This window comes from Hemitrygon akajei, chromosome 4 (genome assembly GCF_048418815.1).
Source record: "Hemitrygon akajei chromosome 4, sHemAka1.3, whole genome shotgun sequence".
NCBI classification, from domain to species: Eukaryota; Metazoa; Chordata; class Chondrichthyes; order Myliobatiformes; family Dasyatidae; genus Hemitrygon; species Hemitrygon akajei.
In genome coordinates this window covers 202,797,666-202,821,952 of record NC_133127.1, presented here as the reverse complement: position 1 = coordinate 202,821,952, position 24,287 = coordinate 202,797,666, and the positions used below count along the sequence as shown (strand labels likewise).

The following is a 24,287-nucleotide window of genomic DNA, read 5'->3' as shown; positions in this document are numbered from 1 at the left end:
TATTACTCCAGCATTAATACCTAACGACTGAACCTTCTTAACTAACCTTCCATGTGGAACTTTGTCAAAGGCCTTGCTGAAGTCCATATAGACTACATCCACTGCCTTACCCTCGTCAACATTCCTCGTAACTACTTCAAAAAATTCAATAAGGTTTGTCAAACATGACCTTCCACGCACAAATCCATGCTGGCTACTCCTAATCAGATCCTGTCTATCCAGATAATTATAAATACTATCTCTAAGAATACTTTCCATTAATTTACCCACCACTGATGTCAAACTGACAGGTCTATAATTGCCAGGCTTACTTCTAGAACCCTTTTTAAACAATGGAACCACATGAGCAATACGCCAATCCTCCGGCACAATCCCTGTTTCTAATGACATCTGAAAGATCTCCGTCAGAGCTCCTGCTATCTCTACACAAACTTCCCTCAAGGTCCTGGGGAATATCCGGTCAGGACCCGGAGATTTATCCACTTTTAAATTTCTTAAAAGCGCCAGTACTTCCACCTCTTTAATTGTCATAGGTTCCATAACTTCCTTACTTGTTTCCCACACCTTACACCATTCGATATCCTTCTCCTTAGTGAATACCGAAGAGAAGAAATCGTTCAAAATCTCTCCCATCTCCCTCGGCTCCACACATAGCTGACCACCCTGATTCTCTAAGGGACCAATTTTATCCCTCACTATCCTCTTGCTTTTAATATAACTGTAGAAGCCTTTCGGATTTACTTCCACCTTATTTGCCAAACCAAACTCGTAACTTCTTTTAGCTTTTCTAATCTCTTTCTTAAGTTTCCTTTTACATTCTTTATATTCCTCGAGCAATTCCTTTACTCCATGCTGCCTATATCTATTGTAGACATCCCTCTTTTTTCGAACCAAGTTTCTAATATCCCTTGAAAACCATGGCGCTTTCAAACCTTTAACCTTTCCTTTCAACCGAACAGGAACATAAAGATTCTGTACCCTCATAATTTCACCCTTAAATGACCTCCATTTCTCTATTACATCCTTCCCATAAAACAACTTGACCCATTCCACTCTCTCTAAATCCCTGCGCATCTCCTCAAAGTTAGCCTTTCTCCAATCAAAAATCTCAACTCTAGGTCCAGTCCTGTCCTTCTCCATAATTATATTGAAGCTAATGCTATTGTGATCACTGGACCCGAAGTGCTCCCCAACACATACATCTGTCAGCTGACCTATCGCATTCCCTAACAGGAGATCCAACACTGCCCCATCTCTAGTCGGTACTTCTATGTATTGTTGCAAAAAGCTATCCTGCACACATTTCACAAACTCTAAACCATCCAGCCCTTTTACAGAATGAGCTTCCCAATCTATGTGTGGAAAATTAAAATCTCCCACAATCACCACCTTGTGTTTACTACAAATATCTGCTATCTCCTTACACATTTGCTCTTCCAACTCACGCTCCCCATTAGGTGGCCTATAATACACTCCTATCAGTGTTACTACACCTTTCCCATTCCTCAATTCCACCCAAATAGCCTCCCTAGAGGAGCTCTGTAATCTATCCTTCCAAAGCACCGCCATAAGATTTTCTCGGGTTAACTTAACTTAAGTTAACTTAAACTTAAGGGTTTAGTATTCCAATCTTCTAGTTTTTCCAGTTTTTTTTCTGGCCATGCTTTCGATACAAATTCAACACGAATCAGCTGTTGGCCAACCTCCGTCTCAGGGTCTTCGATTTGCGGAGCGGTAGGGGGCACATATGGGGCGGCAGGTGGTCGAGCACCTCCCATGTATTCTTTTTCTGTCCCCCTTCATTTATCGTGTTCAATTTATAACTATTTGTCATTGGTAACCAGCATTGGGCATAATCACTTTCTTCGGGTTTAACGTTAGGTTTTGAATTCACGTACAGATTAAGGGCTTGTTGTACCCAATCCTCGCTAGACCCGAACTTAGGCCATCACACAGCCGACCCTTGGATCGGCTGGCGGGACCAGAATTCACAGTACTGTATCATTTTTTTCTTTGACTTCCCTTTTCGCCTCCTATAATCCCAATTTTCTAACATCCGTCCCAACGGACTATCAGGGGGTACCCCGGGGTATTTTTCATCATTGGCGCCTGGATTTCCTTTACCCTTTTCTCTCTTAGACCCCTTATTCCCCATCTCGAGGACTTGCTCGGTTCCAATCCACCCGCAGGCACCCCGTAATTCCACAATTCTCGTGCACTACGTCTCTGCAGGAATTTAATTTGAATGTGACCCACCTAGCTCGGTAACTCCTGTCCAATTCTGGAACCTGTATTCCCGCGATCGCCCAGGAATTCACCTGCAGGCACCCCGCAGTTCCACAATTCTCGTGTACTACGTCTCTACAGGAAGAATCACCTGCAGGAACCCCGCAGTTCCACAATTCTCGTGTACTACGTCTCTACAGGAGAAATCACCTGCAGGAACCCCGCAGTTCCACAATTCTCGTGTACTACGTCTCTACAGGAGAAATCACCTGCAGGAATCCCGCAGTTCCACGATTCTTGTGTACTACGTCTCTACAGGAATTCAATTTCTTACCTGGGTCCTGTGCACAGAAATTACTCGATCGCTCACTGTCTCAACTGCCTCGACAACCCTTCTTTGTTTCCTTGAGTCCGCCGGATATCACTCGCTCAAGCCGCGCGGGGCGACGAGAAAGGAATCAAGGACTGCCGAACTCGGCAGGGTGCACCTTCTCCAATGTCCTTCCTTGCCCCCCTCACGGCTAGAGTGTGGATCCCGGACGAGCGCCCCAAGTTGTCAGAAATGAGCCACGCTCCCGAATAATGGCTTCAAGACAAATTCAAGGAAACAAAGTTTATTAACAATTCTGCAGAGCTGGGCCCCCTCAGAGAAGGGAACCCTGAACCTTACAGGGCAGCAGGTTTTATCCTTCTTCCTTACCACCCCTCCTCCCTGACTCGGGAGGTACATAGTGTTTTCCCATTCCATATTTGGAGTTGTTTTTTTACACGTTTCTGTAAAACAATAGTCCATATCTCAGGACTTCAATGATTCCACAAACAGTTAATTTTGTCAAGGCTTCTGCATTCATAATTAGATCACACTTGTTTACAGACTTTAACCCAGACATAATTAAATCACATTTGTCCCTAAACATAATTAAATCACAGTTGTCCCTAGACATAATTAAATCACATTTGTCCTTTGACTTTAACCGGGACCTGTCAGAAACGCACATCTTAATTTTGAATCTTACACCCGACTCAACGGATCGGCCTCATAAACGAAACGGGCAAGTTTAAGACTGTCTCTCTGTACAACCCAAAACAGCTGCATCTTTAATGACAATTGACTTTTATTTCTTCATCGGACAATACAGTAACCCCTAGACAAACGATAGTTATTTCTTATTGATGATTATGATTATATTCGCGCTTTTAGATTGAGTATTGACGACATATTATCTGAATGTTTGTATTAATCTTATTTTTGTGCCCCTTTATAAATAAAGACTTTTAAAAATAGTACCATCAGACTTCAACGGACCTCTCTATCTTTGCTGGTAAGTGACCCAGTTACGGGGTACTTAACAAGCTAAAGAAACAAGACAAATTTTAATTGGGCATTACCAAAGTAGCCTGCAAGAATTGGAACTAAAATTTATTGAATCGAATCTGACTGGATTGCTTACAAGCAGTCCCCAAAGTCATAATCTGGAACAAACGAATTTAAAGGACAAATTTCAAATCAAATTAGAGGTGGTCCAGAAACATATTTTCGATCAGGTCTTCGAACCTGTGCCAGAACGGCAGACCGCTGCGGACCGGACCGAACCCACGAGGGACCCCACGCTTCCCCACGGACCACAGAAACCACATCGCAGGGGGAAGAGGGGAACAGACTCTCGACCTCCAGAGACGGCTTCTGGGTCAGCTGTGACCGGACTGGTGTCATACCCGAGCCCCGGAGAAAGACCGCCCACGCTGCACCTCGTCCGTCGGCACTGAGTAAAACAAGTCTTTGTCCAGTGATCGCGCTGCGGGACATTTTGAAACCAATGAGCCCAGAGAACTACACGTGAGGTGGAAGTTCCGGCACTGTCCACCAGAGGGCGCTGGAGCTGGTTAACCCTCTCGACGCCGGTGTGGCCACAGAGACAGAGAAGACGCCAGGTGTACCCCTCCCCACCTACGAACCCTTCTGATAAGACACATTCCAACCTGGGAGCGCGGGAGCCCCAGCCCGCCACCCCCACGACTTCCCTGACCCAGGACTTCGGGGAACCAGCAGCTTCAGCACCCCACCTCACACCAGTGGGGATGGGCAGACAGACAGTGGGAGCCAGTACACAAGGACCGAACAAGCCTTCCACTCCCGGGAACCACACAGCCCGAGAGGCGCAGGACAGGGGACAGAAAAGAGGACAGGTAACCCCCATTTGCAATTGGCAGGAGGGTCAAATAACTAGGCATCCTAACTCTAAATAGAAAAATGTAACTTGGGAACTAAAGCCCCTTAAACCTATACTAATTATTGGGGACTCTAACATTTCTAGGATTAAAAGATGCCCTGATAAGGATTGTTTTCCTTTCAGTTAGTCCTGACGAAGGGTCTCGGCCCGAAACGTCGACAGTGCTTCTCCTTATAGATGCTGCCTGGCCTGCTGTGTTCCACCAGCATTTTGTATGTGTTGTTTGAATTTCCAGCATCTGCAGATTTCCTCATGTTTGCCCTGATAAGGATGTTCAATTGAACAGCTTTCTGGGAGCCATGCCACGGCTATCCTGGAAAAGTCAGAACCACAGCTAGAAACCAAGGTGGTTATGCTTTCCTTTGGAATAAACAACAGGTCACATAAACCAACAGCAGCAATTAAGCAGCTTCGGCAACTACTAAAAATAGCCAGTATTAAATTTCCCCATGTCAGTGTCTGGGTGCCAGAACTAAACTTTAGCCACAGGTTCACAGAGGCAGAACAAGCAACCCTAGGCCAACTAAACGAGGTTATTAGAAATAAGAAACATATCCCTGCAATCCCGGCGAGGCAGTTTAAGGTAGACACAGACCAGATCCATTGGACAGAGAACACAGCCCTGAGCACAGTCAAGAAGTGGGTGCCGTCTTTAAACTAGAGTGGAGGCAAAGCCGAGAGAGGCAGGGTCCACGACTGGGAGAGACCATCATGAACCTCTCCCGTACATTCATCCCTATGGAAACCCAGCAAATGGTTCTGAACAGGGGCCTCACTTTTGTACCGACTGCAAAACTCCATTAGGAGCAGATTGAGAGGGACATGGATAAGTTCTATAGGAGATTGGTACTCGTCGACTTTTTCGGTGAGTCAGAACATAGAAAGACCTCTTTCACCCGTCCCTTGGACTGGATGCCCACGAGGAGGTACAGGTCAAAAGTGGTTCTAGAATTTGAGAGGACACTGGATGAGATAATAGAGAGGGAGACAGAAGCTCAATCTAACTAGAAAGGAGAGAGCAGCCCTGAAAGAGCTGTGGGAAAACATGGATATTGTTTTCAAACCAGTGGATAAAGGGAGCAGCATAGTTATCATGGACAAACAGCAATACCTATTTGAGGCACACAGACAATTAAACAACACGGATCACTACACTAAAGGAACCCATATACTGGGAAACACACACAGAAATTAGGAACATTTTGTGAGAACTGGAAAGGACTAGATACCACGAGAAGCAGGTGGAGTACCTGACAGGGATACAACCATGAGGAAGAAAGTTCTATATCCCCCCCAAAATACACAAGAACCCAGACTCATGGACTGTTCCGGGAGAAATACCGCCCAGCAGGTCCATCGTGTCAGACTGCTGGTGAGTCATACAGGATAGCAGAATACACTGATACCTTCCTTAACCCACTATTGCCGAGACACTCCAGCTACATCAAGGACACATATCACTTTGCCCAGATAGTCAATTCCATATCAGTGTCCCCTGAGGCCATACTCTTCACCATGGACATTGAAAGCCTGTACACCAATATCGAAACGGACAGGGGTATAGAGGCAGTGAGGGATATCCTATGGAAGAACCCTCAGCTAGGGAGACCAGATGAGGCCTTGCTAGAACTCCTTCACCTCAGCCTGACTAAAAATGACTTTGAATTCAATGATGAATTCTACTTACAAGTCACAGGCACAGCAATGGGAAGGAAGTTTGCTTCAGCCTATGCTTATATATACATGGCAAAGTGGGAGGAAACAGTTTATCCGAAATGCCCCAAAAAACCCATGTGTCTCTACAGATACCTGGATGACATCTGGGGAGTGTGGACACACTCAGAGGTAGAATTAGAGGAATTTATTCAAATCCTACACACTCATCATCCATCCATTAAGGCTAAGGCCACAACAAATGGAAAGAAAATTGACGTCCTGGACACTATGGTATTTAAACTAGCACCAGAAAATGGCAATCAGAAACTAGCCACCAAAATATTCTTTAAAACCACAGACACACAGGGAGCCACCATCCCAAACACACCTTCAGAGGCATTGTCAAAGGACAGCAGACCCGGTTTCACCACATTTGCACCAGGGTGGAGGACTTCCACCAGGCCACTACTATCCTCTTCACTGCACTTAGACACTAACCCTAACCTTTTCTCTCCCAGCCCCTCATATACATCCCCCAGCCCTACACTCAAACCTAATCCTATTGTCGAAGGGGGCACACAGCCCCACTTAACCGCAAGTCAACCTTATTAACCCTGGCCACACCCCCACAAACCTGCTGAGTTGTGCAAGGAGGAGGAAGATCCAATAAAGGCAAGTTTTGGACCTGTTTAATGAAAGCATGGGCCAGATCAAAGTGATAGGGTTGCGTGACACTATGTCTTGAGTAACGAAATCAAGAAGCACAAGAGGGATGATTCTCCTACTGCCCACATACTCTCAAACTAACCTCACTGTGTTATGCCGTTGGCCCCCTCCTTTGTGAAAATCGCAAGAACTCTAGTTAAGGGGGGGTCAACTGACCCAAGAGAGAGACGTGCGAAAGACCACGTTCTTCCAAGACGCAGAATAAAAGTGACTTTGACTATTGTCTCATGGAGACCACCTGAAAAGCCCTCGGGCAAAGTGGGCTGGTTGAGAGAGAGATCGCATTACCTGCAACTTGATCGACACCTGCGATCTCGTGAAGAAGTATAAAGGCGGGTCTGAGGGGAGGACCCTCAGATGCACCAAGGAAACACACGAAGGAGAAACGCTAGAAATCCTGCGACAGCGTTTTAATAGCTACAGCCGGTGGTGGGGTTCGTGTGCGTCCTTCCCTTGCCTGGGATTGGCGACTTCACCACGGAAGACGGCCTAGCTACAGGGGAAGCCACAGATGAGAGTCCATTCCCCCAACGAGACTTCCGACTACCTCCTACAGGTTGGAAAACCTGTCGGGTAAATGCTTCATGTTCTCTGTCTTTCTAACTAAACGTGCACCAACGCGACACTTCCGCCGACAACTAAGTGAAACTGCCGTGATCTGAAAGACTTTTAGCTATCCAGTGAACGATATAAAATCTACATTACCCCTAGACGACGATCGAGCTTGTGTTTTGAATGATTATTATTACACCGGTGTTTTAGATTGAGTTTTGATGATCTGAATGTTTTGTATTAACCATACGTTTGTGCCCTTGTTGAATAAAACGGTTGAAAATAGTAGCATCCGACTCAGCTGATCCATCTATCTTTGCTGGTAAGTTACCTGGTTACGGGGTTTTCGTAACAACTGTGACACACGTTCTTCATTCTCCCAGTCCATGAAATGCCAATAAAAAAGCTGAGATGCCAACAAGGTTGTAGAAACCCAGTAAGTTAAATCCAAGCTGTGTCCAAAGAATACAAGTCACCACTAAACTCAGTAACAGGGTGGAGTAACACTGAATCTCCAGTAAACCCTGTTAATTTAACCCATGTATTCCCAATCCCAGGCATACAAACGCAAATAAAGATCATGGGCATTTAAAGTAGGGAAGTTGAAATTTCCTTTGAGACCCATGCAATCCTAGGCTTACAGGGGCAACATAAAGACCAGTGTAAAATTAATGTAGGGAGATTGATCCTTCCTTTGAAATAAAGTCTCATAACCAGGCCTCAGAACATTCTACTCTTGAAATGGTCAAATTAAAGCCAAGTAACGAGGTCTAAAATACCATAACACTCAGAATTACATGCCTTGATTATTTGGGTCTATGGGAGAAACACAAGCTGGGACTGATCAACCCTGGCTGAGTTGCCTAGGTGAGAGTGTCTAATGATATAAGGCCCAAAATACCTGATACCACTGGGTTGCATTACTGCTGGTGTGTCCCATTTCACAACCTGTGAATTAAGCAAAGTGGTGTTGGACCAATTTAATGAGAGGCATGGGCAGATTAGGTGGCTCCATTCCCTATTCACTCCAATACCCTATCTGCAACAGCCCCACATACAGATTAAAGAGACTCTATTTCCCAATCCGCCACAGCTCCACTTAGCTCATCACACTAAACTCCACAAACTTATCTCTCCTAGCCCCACATATACATTCCCCAGCCCTTAGCTCCTCTGGTTGGGAGATCCAGAACATGATCGCACAATTTCTTCTTGAGAAATGGCCCCATTTGGGAGGAAAATTTGAAATCAATTTTCTTCAGGAAGAGCACACTGTAAATTTGTCTCTCTGATCTCCCACACACCACATCACTCCCCTTTCTCTCAGTGCCCCTCCTTATAAGGATAGAGATTAAACAAAATATTCACAATTAACAATCTATAGATTTTTGTCATATACAGGCATTCTTAAACGAGATTTAGAATATGGGAACAGGTTGCAAGATTCTGAGATCTATGCATTAATGTGGGCAATTCTGGTGTAACAGGAGGAGGTCATTTAACTGAAATCTGAGTTTAAAGATGATTAAAGGTCTTGAAAGGGAAGATGTACTGGAACTACGCATTTCCTTTGGTGCAGGAATCCAGAACCAATGGGTGTAACAGAATTAGGGAGCAAGTAAGCTATTCTTCTTCCTAATTTCTGTGGTATTATCAACCTGTCAGATTGTGGAATGCTTGTCTTTTAATACTGGAAATGTTACATTTGGGAAATTCCTCTATAAAGACATTTCTTTCAAACCAAGAATAGGATGATGGTATTGCTTTGGAAATGGTCTTAAGGAGAGATAAGTAGAATGCTTATAGGGAATCTGAATAGGAAATTTTTCAAAGAGTTTTAAGCATTAAATTGGGACTTTCAACTAACCATATTCATTGGAAACATGTAAAAAACACAAAATGCTGGCAGAACTCAGCAGGCCAGACAGCATCTATGGGAGGAGGTAATAACGACGTTTCGGGCCGAAACCCACCAGGAGTGAAGTAACATGGGATGGTCGAGGGGGGATAAGAAGTCTCAGCTTTCCACAGGGATCGCTCCCTATGCGACTCCCTTGTCCATTCATCCCCCCCATCCCTCCCCACGGACCTCCCTCTGGGCACTCATCCCTGCAAACGGAAGAAGTGCTACACCTGCCCCCACACTTCTTCCCTCACCACCATCCCAGGCCCCAGACAGTCCTTTCAGGTGAGGCACCACTTCACCCGCGAGTCAACTGGGGTGATATACTGTATCCGGTGCTCCCGATGTGGCCATTTATACATTGGGGAGACCCGCCGCAGACTGGGAGACCATTTCGCCGAACACCGGCGCTCGGTCCTCCAGCAGTGGCGGGATCTCCCTGTGGCCACACACTTCAATTCCACAGACCACTCCCACTCCAACATGTCTGTCCGTGGCCTCCTCTACCGTCAAGATGAGGCCACACGCAGGTCGATGGAGCAATACCTTATCTCCCACCTAGGTAGCCTCCTTCCTGCCGGCATGAACATCCAACTCACTGACCTCCGTTGATACCCCTGCCCCCCACCCTTACCCCCCATCCCTATCTATTATTTTAGTCTGGTTCTCTTTCTCTCTCTTTTTCCCCCCTCACTATAATCTCTCCCCCCAGCCCTACCTTTCTTTCTCTTTTATTTCCCATAATTCTCCACCTTCCCCTAGCCCATTTCCCTCCAGCCTATCACTTCCCAGCTCTCTACTTTATCCCTCCCTCCACTTCTTATCCCCCCTCGACCATCCCATGTTACTTCACTCCTGATGAAGGGTTTCGGCCCGAAATGTCGTTATTACCTCCTCCCATAGATGCTGTTTGGCCTGCTGAGTTCTGCCAGCATTTTGTTTTTTATTTATTTCCAGCATCTGCAGATTCACTTGTGTTCATTGGAAACATGTCTTTTCTGGATGGGGGTCACTATTTTGCCATTACACTAACCCAATATCAACCACATTTGACCATAAAATCATCATCCTAATTATTGAGATACAATGTAAAATGAAATGGTCCCAACACTAGCCCCTGTGAAACACCATCAATCACTGGCTGTCAGTCAGAAAGGGCTCCCGTCATTCTCACTCTTTGCTTCCTGCCAATCAGCCAATACTCTACATTTGCAAGTAGTTTTCCTGTAATACCATGGGCTGTTATCTTGCTAAGCAGCCTCATGTGTGGCACCTTGTCAAAGGTTTTCTGAAAATCCAAGTACACAATATCTCCTTTGTCTACCCTGCTTGCTATTTTCTCAAAGAATGCCAATATTTTCCCTTAAAGAAACCATGCTGACTCCAGTCTATTTTACCTTGTGCTCCAAGTACCCTGAAACCTCATCTTTAACAATCGACTCCAACATCTTCCCTACTACTGAGGTCAGGCTAACTAACCTATAATTTCTTCTGCCTGCATTCGTCTAGAAGAATGTAGTGACAATTGCAATTTTCCAGTCCTCTTGAACCATGCCAAATTCTATTGATTCTTGAAAGATCATTACTAATGCCCACAATCTCTTCAGCTACCTCTTTTAGACTCTTGGGGTGTAGTCTGTCTGGTCTTGGTGACGTTTCTATGTTCAGACCTTTCCAAGGACTTTCTCCCTATTAATAGCAACAATACTCAATTCTGCTTCCTGACGCCCTTTGGCATACTGCTAGCGTCTTTCACAGTGAAGACTGCTGCAAGATACTTATTCAGTTCATCTGCTATTTCCTTGTTGTGGTAACTTCTACTTTACAAAAGGACCACTTGACAATTTTTTGGCCAAAAGAATATCTTTATCTGGGACGACAAATGATATTTACAATAGAGGTTTTCAGGGACCTCGTGCAGCATGGGTAGTGGAACAATATACAATGCACACCGGAAATAAAACCCCACTGACCCCGGAACCAGCCTCTTGTTATCAACAGCTTCCCGATTATTAACTTACTTTTAATAATACTCACATTACAACACTTCTCCCCCTTTAAAATCCAACATTCCCCAAATATAAAAGAACTGGGAAATAAAAACAGTGGTATCACTAGCAACAAGTTACCAATACAAAACACCTTAAAAACATGGCAAATTCAACATTCAATCTAACAACCGAAAAAAACTATCCAATCAAAGATTCAGTCTGTCAGGAGGTTTGCAAGAGTGCTGCGATCTACACACTACCCCCGGTAACCCAGCAGGCACCGATGGTGAGGATGTTTTGGGCGGATCTGGTGTTGGGGATATGAGAGGGGTCTGTGTGTCCGCGTGAGAATGTCCATCCACTTCAGGGGACTCTGCCCCCTCTGCCAGTGTGTGTGTGTGTCTCTCTCTCTCTCTCTCTCTAGCAAAGTCACTGGTGGACATGCTTCCACAGTAGTCTGTCTCACCATTGGAAACTCCATGGAACTGTCTACCTCTGAGCCTGTATCATGATGCAAATGCACATGGTCCTGATGTCTACTGAAAACATGCCCATCAGTCAATTTAACAATATAGGAAACTGGACCACTCTGCTTAAGAATAACCCCAGGTAGTCACTGCTGATTATTGCTACTGCTGAAGTTTCTCACATAGACATTGTCATCCGGTTTTAACTGTCTCTCTTGCGCATGTTGATCATGTCCCTCCTTCTGTTTTTCCTGCTTTCTCTCCACTTTTGCCTTCATGTCTGGGCGTAACAGGTCCAATCTTGACTTGGGCCTACGCCCCATCAGCATCTCTGCTGGAGTGCGTGCCGTCATAGTCTGTGGCATGAGGCGGTATTTAAACAGGAAACTTGAAAGCCGGGTTCTAAGAGAATCCCCTGTAAACCGCTTCAGGCCTTCCATATAACCATATAACAATTACAGCATGGAAACAGGACATCTTGGCCCTTCTAGTTCGTGCTGAATGCTTACTCTGACCTAGTCCCACTGGGCCGCACTCAGCCCATAACCCTCCATCCCTTTCCTGTCCATATACCTATCCAATTTTACTTTAAATGACAACACCAAATCTGCCTCTACCACTTCTACTGTAAGCTCGTTCTACACAGCTACCATTCTCTGAGTAAAGAAATTTCCCCTCGTGTTACCCTTAAACTTTTGCCCCCAACTCTAAACTCATGTCCTCTTGTTTGAATCTCTCCTACTCTCAATGGAAAAAGCCTATCCACATCAACTCTATCTATCCCCCTCATAATTTTAAATACCTTTATCAAGTTCCCTCTCAACCTTCTACGCTCCAAAGAATAAAGACCTAACTTGTTCAACTTTTCCCTGTGACTTAGGTGCTGAAACCTAGGTAACATTCTAGTAAATCTTCTCTGTACTCTCTCTATTTTGTTGATAGCTTTCCTATAATTCGGTGACCAGAACTGTACGCAATACTCCAAATTCAGCCTTACCAATGCCTTGTACAATTTTAACATTACATCCCAACTCCTATACTCAATGCTCTGATTTATAAAGGCCAGCATACCAAAAGCTTTCTTCACCACCCTATCCACATGAGATTTCACCTTCAGGGAACTATGCACCATTATTCCTAGATCACTCTGTTCTACTGCATTCTTCAATGCTCTACCATTTACCATGTATGTCCTATTTGGATTATTCCTACCAAAATGTAGCACCTCACACTTATCAGCATTAAACTCCATCTGCCATCGTTCAGCCCACTCTTCTAACTGGCTTAAATCTCTCTGCAAGCTTTGAAAACCTACTTCATTATCCACAATACCACCCTAGTATCATCTGCATACTTACTAATCCAATTTACCACCCCATCATCCAGATCATTAATGTAAATGACAAACAACAATGGACCCAGTACAGATCCCTGAAGCACACCACTAGTCACTGGCCTCCAACCTGACAAACAGTTATCCACCACGACTCTCTGGCACCTCCCATCCTGTCACTGTTGAATCCATTTTACTACTTCAATATTAATACCTAATGATACCTTCTTTCACTGTCTGAACAGCCCACTCAGCCAAACCATTTGAGGCTGGGTAGAAAGGGGCCATCCGAATGTGATGAATGCCATTCTGCTGCATGAACTCACTGAACAGCTCACTGGTGAACGTTGGGCCATTATCAGTGACCAGAGTGTCAGGCAACCCGTGGACTGCAAACACTTGCCTGAGTTTGTCTATGGTTGAGGGGGCTGAGATGTTGCTCATGATGTGAGCTTCTATCCATTTGGAGTGCGCATCTACTATTACAAGAAACATCTGCCCCATAAAGGGGCCAGCAAAATCCAAATGTAGCCTAGACTAGAGGTAGTCTGGCCACTCCCATGGGTGCAAAGGAGCTGTGGTGGCATGTTCTGATTGGTCTGACATTGCGTGCATGATTTTACCTTGTTCTTCAGATCCTGATCCATTCTTGGCCACCAGACGTAGGATCTTGCAAGGCTTTTCATTCGAGACACCCCTGGATGAGTCTCATGAATTTCCTCTACAACTTGTGAATGGCCAGGGGGAGGCACAATGACTCTTGCCTCCCTAGAAAATGCAGCCATCCTGCAGACTGAGTTCTGTCTTGCGTTTGGTATAAGGCTTCAGTTCCCTTCCTTTCAAGACTCTGGGCCAACCTTGTAAAAGAAAAGTCTTGACTTGAGACAGGACTGGGTCCCTCTCTGTCCATTGCCTGATCTGGATCACCTTTACAGGTGTCTCTGACAGCCTCTCCAATGAAAACACAGTCTCTGGAGGCACATACGTAGTAACAGGCATCTCAGGTAAAGGTAGTCGACAGCGCATCGGCATTTGTATTATCCCCACCTGCTCTGTGCGCTACAGTCGGCCCTCCTTATCAGCGAGGGATTGGTTCCTGGACCCCTCGCGGATACCAAAAAATGCGATGTTCAAGTCCCTTATTTAACCTGGCTCAGTGTGGTGGATATTAGGACCCGGTGGTTGAGCTCTGAATCCTCAGTGTTTCTGTTCACAAAAATAATCACGATCACGATTGAAAATAAAGTGGAAATAATAAAGCGATTGGAAAGAGGTGAAGCACCATCGGTCATTGGAAAAGCATTAGGCTACAGTTGGTCAACGATCGGAACAATTTTAAAGGATAAAGTGAGCAAGGCCCTTCCCCGAGGAAAGCCTCAATTATTACTAAGCAATGCAGTGGTTTAATTATTGGGTTTTGGGTTTTTAATCCTCCACATCAACCAGGCACGGAAGGAGAGCGTGCTCGGAAGTGGTCTGTCACTGGATCGAACTCAGCAACTTCCTGAGCCCGGTGCTGAAACATACGTTCTTAAGTGTTTTATATGCATAGAAAGGTAAAATATATACTATATACTAAGACAAATGTTTGACTGATGACAAATAATACTGGATGTACCTGTTCTGACTTACATAGTAAGAGGACTTATGATTTTTTTGATCCCGATCCATGGTAACCTGCGCACATCCTTCTGTATACTTTAAATCATCTCTAGATTACTTATGATACCTAATAAAATGTAAATGCTATGTAAACTAGTTGTTATGCTGCATTGTTTAGGGAATAATGACAAGAAAAAAGTCTGTACATGCTAGAACAACAAGTGCTGGAAGAGCACTTCTGGGTTTTCTCGATTCGCGGTTGGTTGAATTCGCGCATGCGGAACTTGTGGATAAGGAGGGCCGACTGTATAGTATACTGATAGGCTAACAATGTGAGAGCCCAACGCTGTATCCTGGCTGAGGCTAGCGGTGGGATGCATCTGGTCTCACTAACAAGGCTCATCAGTGGTTTATGGTCTGTATAATTGTGAATGCACGTCCATAGAGGTACTGATGAAAATGTTTGACCACAAAAACAATGGCCAGACCTTCTTTGTCTAACTGTGAATATCCCTTCTCAGCAGCCGTCAGGGTACGTGAAGAAAAACCAATAGGCTTCTCTGACCAGTACTCCATTACGTGTGAGAGAACTGCCCCGAATCCATAGGGCGAAGCGTCACATAAAAGGGTGATCTCCTTGTTTAGGTCATAGTGCACAATCAGCTTTGCTGAGTATAGGAGTTCTTTCACTTCCTTGAAAGCTTCCTTCTGCTCTTCACCCCACTGCCACTTAGTGTCATTGTGAAGCAGCTTATACAGTGGGGCCAAAACCTTTGAGAGGTCAGGAAGAAATTTGCCATAATAATTCACCATGCCCAAAAATGATCCAAGTTCAGTGACGCTCTTGGGGCTTAGGGTTTCCTTGATAGCTCTCACTTGGTCCTTCACTGGGCAAAGCCCCTCAGCTTGTGGTGAACTAGATATACCTGTCTGGACTGCTCCTGTGGCTCCTCCCACAGACCCCTGTATAAAGGCGACTGTGGCCTGTTGCTCTGCCTCATTCCCCAGGATGTAGTGTTGTTCATTCTTCCAGTCAATAAAAGCCGATACCTCGTTTCCTACGTCTCAGCGTGAGTTATTGATGGTGCTTCACAGCTGTAATCTTGTGTCCTAGGTAGGTAACACTCGGAGCCAGGAACACACATTTTCCACATTTCAATCGCAGCCCTGCATCTGAAAGCCTCTTCAGCACCTGTTCTGTTAACCCTAAGTTATCCGCGGCTCCTGTGATCAAAATATCATCAAGATACACTGCTACGTGCCAAAACCCCCTGCAGCAAAGAGTCCATTGTCCTTTGGAAAATGGTGGGGCTAGATGCCACTGCAAACACCAGGCGATGGTATTTGAATAATCCCTTGATACTCCTTTGAATCCTCGTCGAGCAGCTGCTGTTGGTAGGCGTGGCTTGTGTCCAGCTTTGTGAACAGCTTACCCCCTGATAGGGTTGCAAACAGGTCATTCACCTGTGGCAATGGGTACTCCTCCAGCTTAGAAACCCGATTCACCGTAAGCATGCAGTCCCCACATATCCTCACCGTTTTATCTGCCTTCAAAACTGGAACAATAGGAGCCGCCCACCTTGAAAACTGGATGGGCTCAATAATGCCCAGCCCCTGTAAATGTTCCAGCTCCTCCTCAATTTTGCCTTTCATGGCATAGGGCACTGACCTGGGCTTAAAAAAAAGTAGTGTAGCCTCGGGGTCGACATAGAGTTTCACGGTCACGCCCTTCAGTGTGCCCAGCTTGTTCCTGAAAACATCACTATACCACTGCAGAATGTCCTCCGTCATGTGTGCATACTTAATTTCATGCTAGTTGAGCCAGATTTTGCGAAGCCAATTGCGGCCCAAAAGACTGGGCCCACTGCCCTTAGCTATTACCAGCCTGGCTTCAGCCTTCTGACCCCTAGCTGAAATATCCACATATAACACCCCTAAATGAGGTACGGGCTGCCCTGTATAGGTCCGAGTTTGAGCTTTGATGGTCTGATGGGAGGCAGGTTGGATCCCCAACTCCTCCTGTAGGTCTCCTCACTAATGACCGATGCAGTAGCCCCTGAATCAATCTCAAACTTAATGTCCTTTCTCCTGTCAGTAACTGTGGCATAATATTGTTTCAGGTGGTTCCTCATCCGTTTCCACCCCAAACATGTTGTAGGCACACACTGCCTCCTCGTCTGCTTTTTCTAGGTGGTGTGTGGCTGCCCGAGTCTGTTGAGCTTTCTCCTGCCCAGGCTTAACCTTACCCTTTAAACTCCTGCACTTTTTAGTTCAGGAGGGTTCAGAGAAGATTCACTAGAATGATTCCAGGAATGAGAGGGTTAACATATGAGGAACGTTTGACCACTCTTGGACTGTACTCCTTGGAGTTTAGAAGAATGAGGGGGGGGACCTCATAGAAACATTTCAAATGTTGAAAGGCATGGACAGAGTGGATGTGGCAAAGTTGTTTCCCCATGGTGGGGGAGTCTAGTATGAGGGGGCATGACTTAAGGATTGAAGGGTGCCCATTCAGAACAAAGATGAGAAGAATTTTTTTTAGCCAGAGGGTGGTGAATCTGTGGAATTTGTTGCCACGGGCGGCAGTGGAGGTCAAGTCATTGGGTGTATTTAAGGCAGAGATTGATAGGTATCTGAGTAGCCAGGGCATCAAAGGTTATGGTGAGAAGGTGGGGGAGGGGGACTAAATGGGAGAATGGATCAGCTCATGATAAAATGGCGGAGCAGACTCGATGGGCTGAATGGCCGACTTCTGCTCCTTTGTCTTATGGTCTTTTTAGCCAAATGTCCCTTTTTGCTACAAGTATGGCAGACAGTATCTTTGAATTTGTAAACATTTGCATAGTGCGTCCCTCCACACCGAAAACATTCCATCAGCTTTGCCTGTTTACCAGTCTTCCCCCCCCCTGACTTAGTGCACTGCCGCCGACTGCGACCTGCCCCATGTCCTTTTTGGCTATCCTTAACATTATTAGCAGCCATCTCCATGCCTTGGGCAATCTCTAAGGCTTTCTTGAAAGTCAACGGTGGGGTTTTCCCCAACAAGTGGAGTTGTACGGCGTTATTATTAATGCCGCATATTAATCTATCACGCAGCAAATCATCCAACACGGCTCCGAAATCACAATGCTCCGACAGCTACCAAAGCTCGGCCACAAAATTAGCCACAGACTGACCTGACTGTTAAACTTGAACCATTGGACTATCACCGAAGGTTTCGGATTGTGGTGGTTCCCCACGAGCTTAACCAGTTCGTTATATGTAATTTCTCCTGGTTTCCACGGCGTGACTAAGTTCCTTATCAGCTTGTAAGTCTTTGCCCCCCACACACTCAGGAGATTAGAGCGCTTCTTAACCTCCTCAGTAATTACATTAGCATAGAAAAAGTGTCCCAACCTTTCTTCATACTCCAGCCAGTCCTTGGTTCACTCCAGAAATTCATCGAAAGTCTTGAACGCAAGGCTCCTCGTTCGTGCACAGCTCATGTTCGAAACATGCCAACACCGTCCACAAAACCATTTCACCTGGTCGCCAAAAATATATGGTATCTTCTAATTACAAAAGGGTCACTTGACAATATTATGGCCAAAAGAACATCTTTATCTGGGACGACAAATGATATTTACAATACAGAAGCTTTCAGATACCTTGAGCAGTATGGGTGGTGGAACTATATACAATGCACACCGGAAATAAAACCCTGCTGACCCCAGAACCAGCCTTTTGTTACCAACAGCTTCCCCATTAGTATTAACTTACTTTTAATAATACTCACATTACAACACTTATCCCCCATTACTACCTCTCCAGTATGAAGTACCACTTAAGCGCCTTTTAAATGTAGGGCTCTCAGTACCAGTAATTGTGATGTTAACTGTTCAGGCTAACAAAATGGCTTCTCTGTATTGTTATAATGAAATGGCTTCTCTGTAATGTTATTTAATGTTGTAATGGGTTTCTGTGTCCGGAATGTTTGGGTTATGACTGCAGATAAGGGGGAAACTAACCAATGGAGAATTGTTATGCTATCTTGTATGTGTAAGCTGAGTGGGAATTCATGGTCTTTTTTGGGAGGCGAGCGAGGAGGACGGATGTGTGAGAAGTGGACAGTGGTTTCAGGGTGGCAGGTACTGAACGTCGGCGGTTCAGACGGTGGCTGAAGGCTCGGAAGATCGTTGTGGATGGAACCGGAGGCGTGAGCTCCAACGTATTAAAATATTATGTGCACAAACTGATAAACTTACTGGTTTGGTGCATAGTGAAGGCGACCTAGCAAATTGTCAGGATGGAGCTCCCAGAACTGGACACCATCTATTCCAGCAGACTAAGGAGGAAAGCAATCAGCATAACCAGAGACACCACACACCCCGGCCACCCCCTGTTTAACCCGCTGCCATCCAGCAAAAGGTTCAGCACACTAAAACAGAACAAATAGAATGAGGAACAGCTTCTACCCCAGAACTGTGGCCTCCATCACACCACTCCCACAGAGCAATGACTGAAACTGTGAACACATGCACACACAAGGACTCAAATACTTGCACAAATGGCACTTTGTGCATTACTATGATATTCTGGTGCTGCTGCTACTTATCTATTTAATACTGTTTTTTTAACTGTCTTGTTTTTAATCTACCACTTTATTTAATTGCCTGAGAGGAAGCTAAACCGAGTTTCATTATTCCTATGTATGATGACAATAAAGATCATCCAATTCAATTCAGGTTATCTGTTTCTATTAACCCATCACTAAGAAATAACTATAAAGTTGCAATTATTTACTCGCCTTTGGTGTATTGTCTGATATTTGTATTGCAAGCGTGTACTGGGGGGGGGGCGTAACACCGTATTTACACTGAAGTATTACACTATTAGCAGGGCGATGGTGGTTCACCCTAGGCGAACGGGGGTAAATTGGGGGCACGGATGCTACATAAAATTAATAATTGCTTTCGATTCCATTACCTCTTCAGCCAATTATGTTTGTGTAAATCAGAATTCCTCAGATCCCAGTTAAGACTCCCCCTAACCTTAAACCTCTGCTGTTTGATTTTTATGACTTTTTTCTATCCGTACCACGAAGAAGAAATATTCTATCTATCCTATCCATGCCTCTATCAGCCACTCTTCTTCGCTCAAGGGAAAACACAGGCTCCCTATCCGATCTCTCCCCATAAATGGCAATCCAGACCTCACTCTTTATAAATGAGAGAATATTTGCAGATGCTGGAAATCTAAGCAACACACATAAAATGCTGAAGAAACTCAGCAGGCCAGGCAGCATGTATGGAACGGAGTACAGTCGACGTTTTGGGCCGAAACCCTTCGATACGTCTACTGTACTTTTGTCCATAGATACTGCCTGGGCTGCTGAGCTCCTCCAGCATTTTGTGTTTGATCCTTTTTATAAATCCAGATTAGAGAGTAGATGGAGTCCGGAACGTGCTGCTGAGGCGGTGGTGGAAGCAGAGACTCACAACATTTAAGAAGTATCTGTACAGGTATTTGAATAACCAAGGAACAGTGTGCTTCGAACCTAATGCAGATGAATCGATGGGTGCAGGTAGGTTGAACTGTCCAGTCCACTTGTTGATATACAGTTGTTGGCTGGCTATCCATCCCATAGGATGATGATGGTTCCTTTCAGTCAGTTAGTGGGGTTTGATATGTGTGTCTTGGAGTGGCTGTACAGGCCGATCTTTGACAGGCACTGCTTGCCACATACTTGGCAGGTGAGACCTGGAGGGGCAGCAGGAGCAGAAGCTCTGTTGTAGCGCTTCCTGTGTCTTTCCTCTGTTGCCTCTGTGAGCTTGTTCTCAGCAGCGTCTACACAGTTGTTAACTATTAATGCAACCAATAGGAAGGAGGTATACATGTAGTTCTGAGTTGCAGGAAGTATGGGATATAGAGAGAGATGATGAGAGTTAATCTAAGGGAATTGGGGGTGCAGGAATTCACATTAAAAGGGATGCTGGGCATGGGTGAGAGAGCACAGGTTAGGGTATTTTTAGCTTTCTTAAGTGGTACAGGGGTTTTTTATAGGGTATGATGGATAAACAGGAATAGGGTACTAGGATGGCCAAAGATGGGAGGATAAAGTGTAGGTTAGGGTATGTGTGTGTGCGATTGGATTTAGAATGTGAGTCTATCGCACACTCCGGAACAGGTGGTGGCGGTAATGCACCATTAAGCTGGGTGCCAACCGCCGTAAGACAAGACGGACAGAGAGAGAGCGAGGAAGGAGGTATTGTGCGCAGCGTAAGCCCGTGATCAGGCCGAACTGTAAGAGAGCCGGAGCTGATTGGACGGGGCACCAGCGAGGCGGGATTTCCGCGCATCTCGGGTTACCGTGGAGATGCGGCAAAATAGCGGGCCTATCGGTGTTCGACGATACTCCAACGCTGGCGGTGATGAAATACAAGGCGCTAAACAACGTGTTCAACAGGGACCCGAGTCCGCGAAAACTCTTCCTAGGGAACCGAGGTGGGGGTGGGGAAGGTGGAAGAAGAATGGGGGAGGATAGGAGTGATGGGGCAGGGTAAAGTGAAGGTGGAGGAAGTTGGGGTATGGAATTGATAGGATTGTGTAACTTGGAGTCGTAGAGTTTTACAGTGGGAAACAAGCCCTGAGGCCCAACAGGTTCATGTCAACTTGTGTCAATATTGTCAACTAAAGAATCGGTTTTGACTTCCTGTGACCTTGAAGACATTGGAGACCCAGAGAAAACAAACTATTGGTTTTTTTTGAAGTGTGGCTACTTGATCAATTGATCTATATTTTCCCATCGTTGCCCATTTATGCCGATTGGACAACACACACACACACAAAATGCTGGCAGAGCTCAGTGTTATGTATTTAATATTTAAGTAATATTTGAGTAATCTTGTAAATATATTGTTTGATTAAGCATTCTTGTTCCTTTAACTAATTCACTCTGGGTTATATGTATAAGTATATGAATTGCATATATCATCGCGCTACCAGGCGATACTAACGGGTCTTGCTTAAAGTAAACTCGAAGTTGGAACAGCATTTCGGACTCCCGTGCCTTCCTTTGAATTAGTTTATTCTTTTGAAGTTATTGTTTGAAGGTTTAATGTTTGATGGTGATTGTAGTGATGACTTGCAGCAGACTGAAAAGCTTGAGCATGTAGATATTAAGAAAGAGGATGTGCTGGAGTTTTTGGAAAGCATCAAGGTCACCGGGACCGGATGAGATGTACTCCAGGCTGCTGTGGGAGGCGAGGGAGGAGATTGCTGAGCCTCTGGCAATGATCGTTGCATCATCAATGGGGATGGGGGAGGTTCCAGAGGATTGGAGGGTTATGGATGTTGTTCCCTTATTCAAAAAAGGGAGTAGAGATAGCCCAGGAAATTATAGACCAATGAGTCTTACTTCAGTGGTTGGTAAGTTGACGGAGAAGATACAGAGAGGCAGGATTTATGAACATTTGGAGAGGTATAATATGATAAGGAATAGTCAGCATGGCTTTGTCAAAGGCAGGTCGTACCTTAGAGTCTGATTGAATTTTTTGAGGATGTGACTAAACACATTGATGAAGGAAGAGCAGTAGATGTAGTGTATGTGGATTTCAGCAAGGCATTTGATAAAGTACCCCATGCAAGGCATATTGAGAAAGTAAGGTGGCATGGGATCCATTGCTTTGTAGATCCAGAACTGGCTTCCCATAGAAGGCAAAGAGTGGTTGTAGATGGGTCATATTCTGCATGGAGGTCGGTGACCAGTGGTGTGCCTCAGGGATCTGTTCTGGGACCCTTACTCTTCGTGATTTTTATAAATGATCTGGACGAAGAAGTGGAGGGATGTGTTAGTAAAATTGCTGTTGACACAAAGGTTAGGGGTATTGTGGATAGTGTGGAGGGCTGTCATAGATTACAGTGGCACATCGATAGGATGCAAAACTGGGCTGAGAAGTGGCAGATGGAGTTCAACCCAGATAAGTGTGCGGTGGCTCATCTTGGTAGGTCAAATATGATGGCAGAATATCGTATTAATGGCAAGACTCTCGGCAGTGTGGAGGATCAGAGGGATCTTGGGATCTGAGTCCTTTAGACACTTAAAGCTGCTGCGCAGGTTGACCCTGTGGTTAAGAAGGGATATGGTGCAATGGCCTTCATCAACTGTGGGATTGAGTTTAAGAGCTGAGAGGTAATGTGGCAGCTACGTAGGACCCTGGTCAGAGCTCGCCTGGAGTACTGTGCTCAGTTCTGGTCGCCTCACTACAGGAAGGATGTGGGAACCATAGAAAGGGTGCAGAGGAGATTTACAAGGATGTTGCTTGGATTGGGAGCATACCTTATGAGAATAGGTTGAGTGAACTCGGCCTTTTCTTCTTGGAGCGAAGGAGGATGAGAGGTGACCTGATAGAGGTGTACAAGATGATGAGAAGCATTGATCGTGTGGATAGTCAGAGGCTTTTTCCTAGGGCAGAAATGGCTAGCACGAGAGGGCACAGTTTTAAGGTGCTTGGAAGTAGGTACAGCGGAGATGTCAGAGGTAAGTTTTTTACACAGTGGTGAGTGTGTACAATAGGCTGCCGGCAATGGTGGTGGAGGCAGATACGATAGGGTCTTTTACGAGACTCCTAAATAGGTACATGGAGCTTAGAAAAATAGGGGGCTATGGGTCACCCTAGGTAATTTCTAAGGTAAGGACATGTTTGGCACAGCTTTGTGGGCCGAAGGGCCTGTATTGTGCTATGTTTCTATATTTCTAAAAGGTCATAGGTTAAGTGAAAGAAGAAATATTTAAAGGGAACTTGCAGTCGATCTTCTGGTGGATATAGGCTTGATTGCAATATTTATAAGAAGTTTGGATAAGTACATAGACAGGAGGGGTATGGAGGCTGTAGTGGAGGTGTGGGTCGATGGGACTAGACAGGATAACTGTTCAGCACAGACAAGATGGGCCAAAGGGCTCGTTTCTGCACGGTTGTGCTAAACAGAGACTGGCAGCTGAGCACTCAGATCATGGTCTTAAATCTTAGAATTATTCATGGAGAGGGTATTACTTTGGAAAGAAATTGGCAAAATGGTTTGAACTGCTTGAAAGCATGTCCACCAAATGGTGGGGCTGTAAACACCAAGAGATACAAGAGATTGGAACAAGTAGAAAAGAGAGCCTGGAAAGTAAAGCTAGAATTTTCAGAAGGCTGTTAGATGCTTCTAGAACTGGAGAGGTGAGAAGGTGAGGGTACAATGGGATAAGTACAAGGGAACATTTTAAGTGTCTGTACGGGGTTACTGGACGATAGCTTGCATCCAATGTAAGTCAACAAGTATGGTAAAGAGATTTAGAACATAGAACAGTATGGCACTGGAATAGGCTCTTCAGCCCACAATGTTGTGCCAAACCAGCTAAAAAGAAAATCAAAAACACCCAAACACTAATCTCTCATAATTACACAATGTCAGTATCTCTCACATTCATGTACCCATCTAAATGTATTTTAAAAGTTTCTAATGTATCTGCCTCTTCCACCATACTAGGCAGCTCATTCTGGGCATCCACCGCTCTCTGAGTAAAAACCTTAGCCCTCACATCCCCTTTGAATCTGCCTCTTCTCACCTTCAGTGTAC

At 45.1% G+C, this 24,287-nt stretch overlaps 1 protein-coding gene across 1 annotated transcript in view; it reads left to right on the top strand.

Annotated features, from left to right (window-relative positions):
* Positions 1–21,041: 21,041 nt before the first annotated feature.
* Positions 21,042–24,287, top strand: part of LOC140726053 (aspartate aminotransferase, cytoplasmic-like) — a 71,846-nt gene continuing 68,600 nt past the window's right edge. Inside the window, exon 1 of the mRNA XM_073041949.1 lies at positions 21,042–21,170. Within this exon, the coding sequence (XP_072898050.1) occupies positions 21,098–21,170 (73 nt within the window). The 5' untranslated portion in view covers positions 21,042–21,097. The remainder of the gene's footprint in view (positions 21,171–24,287) is intronic.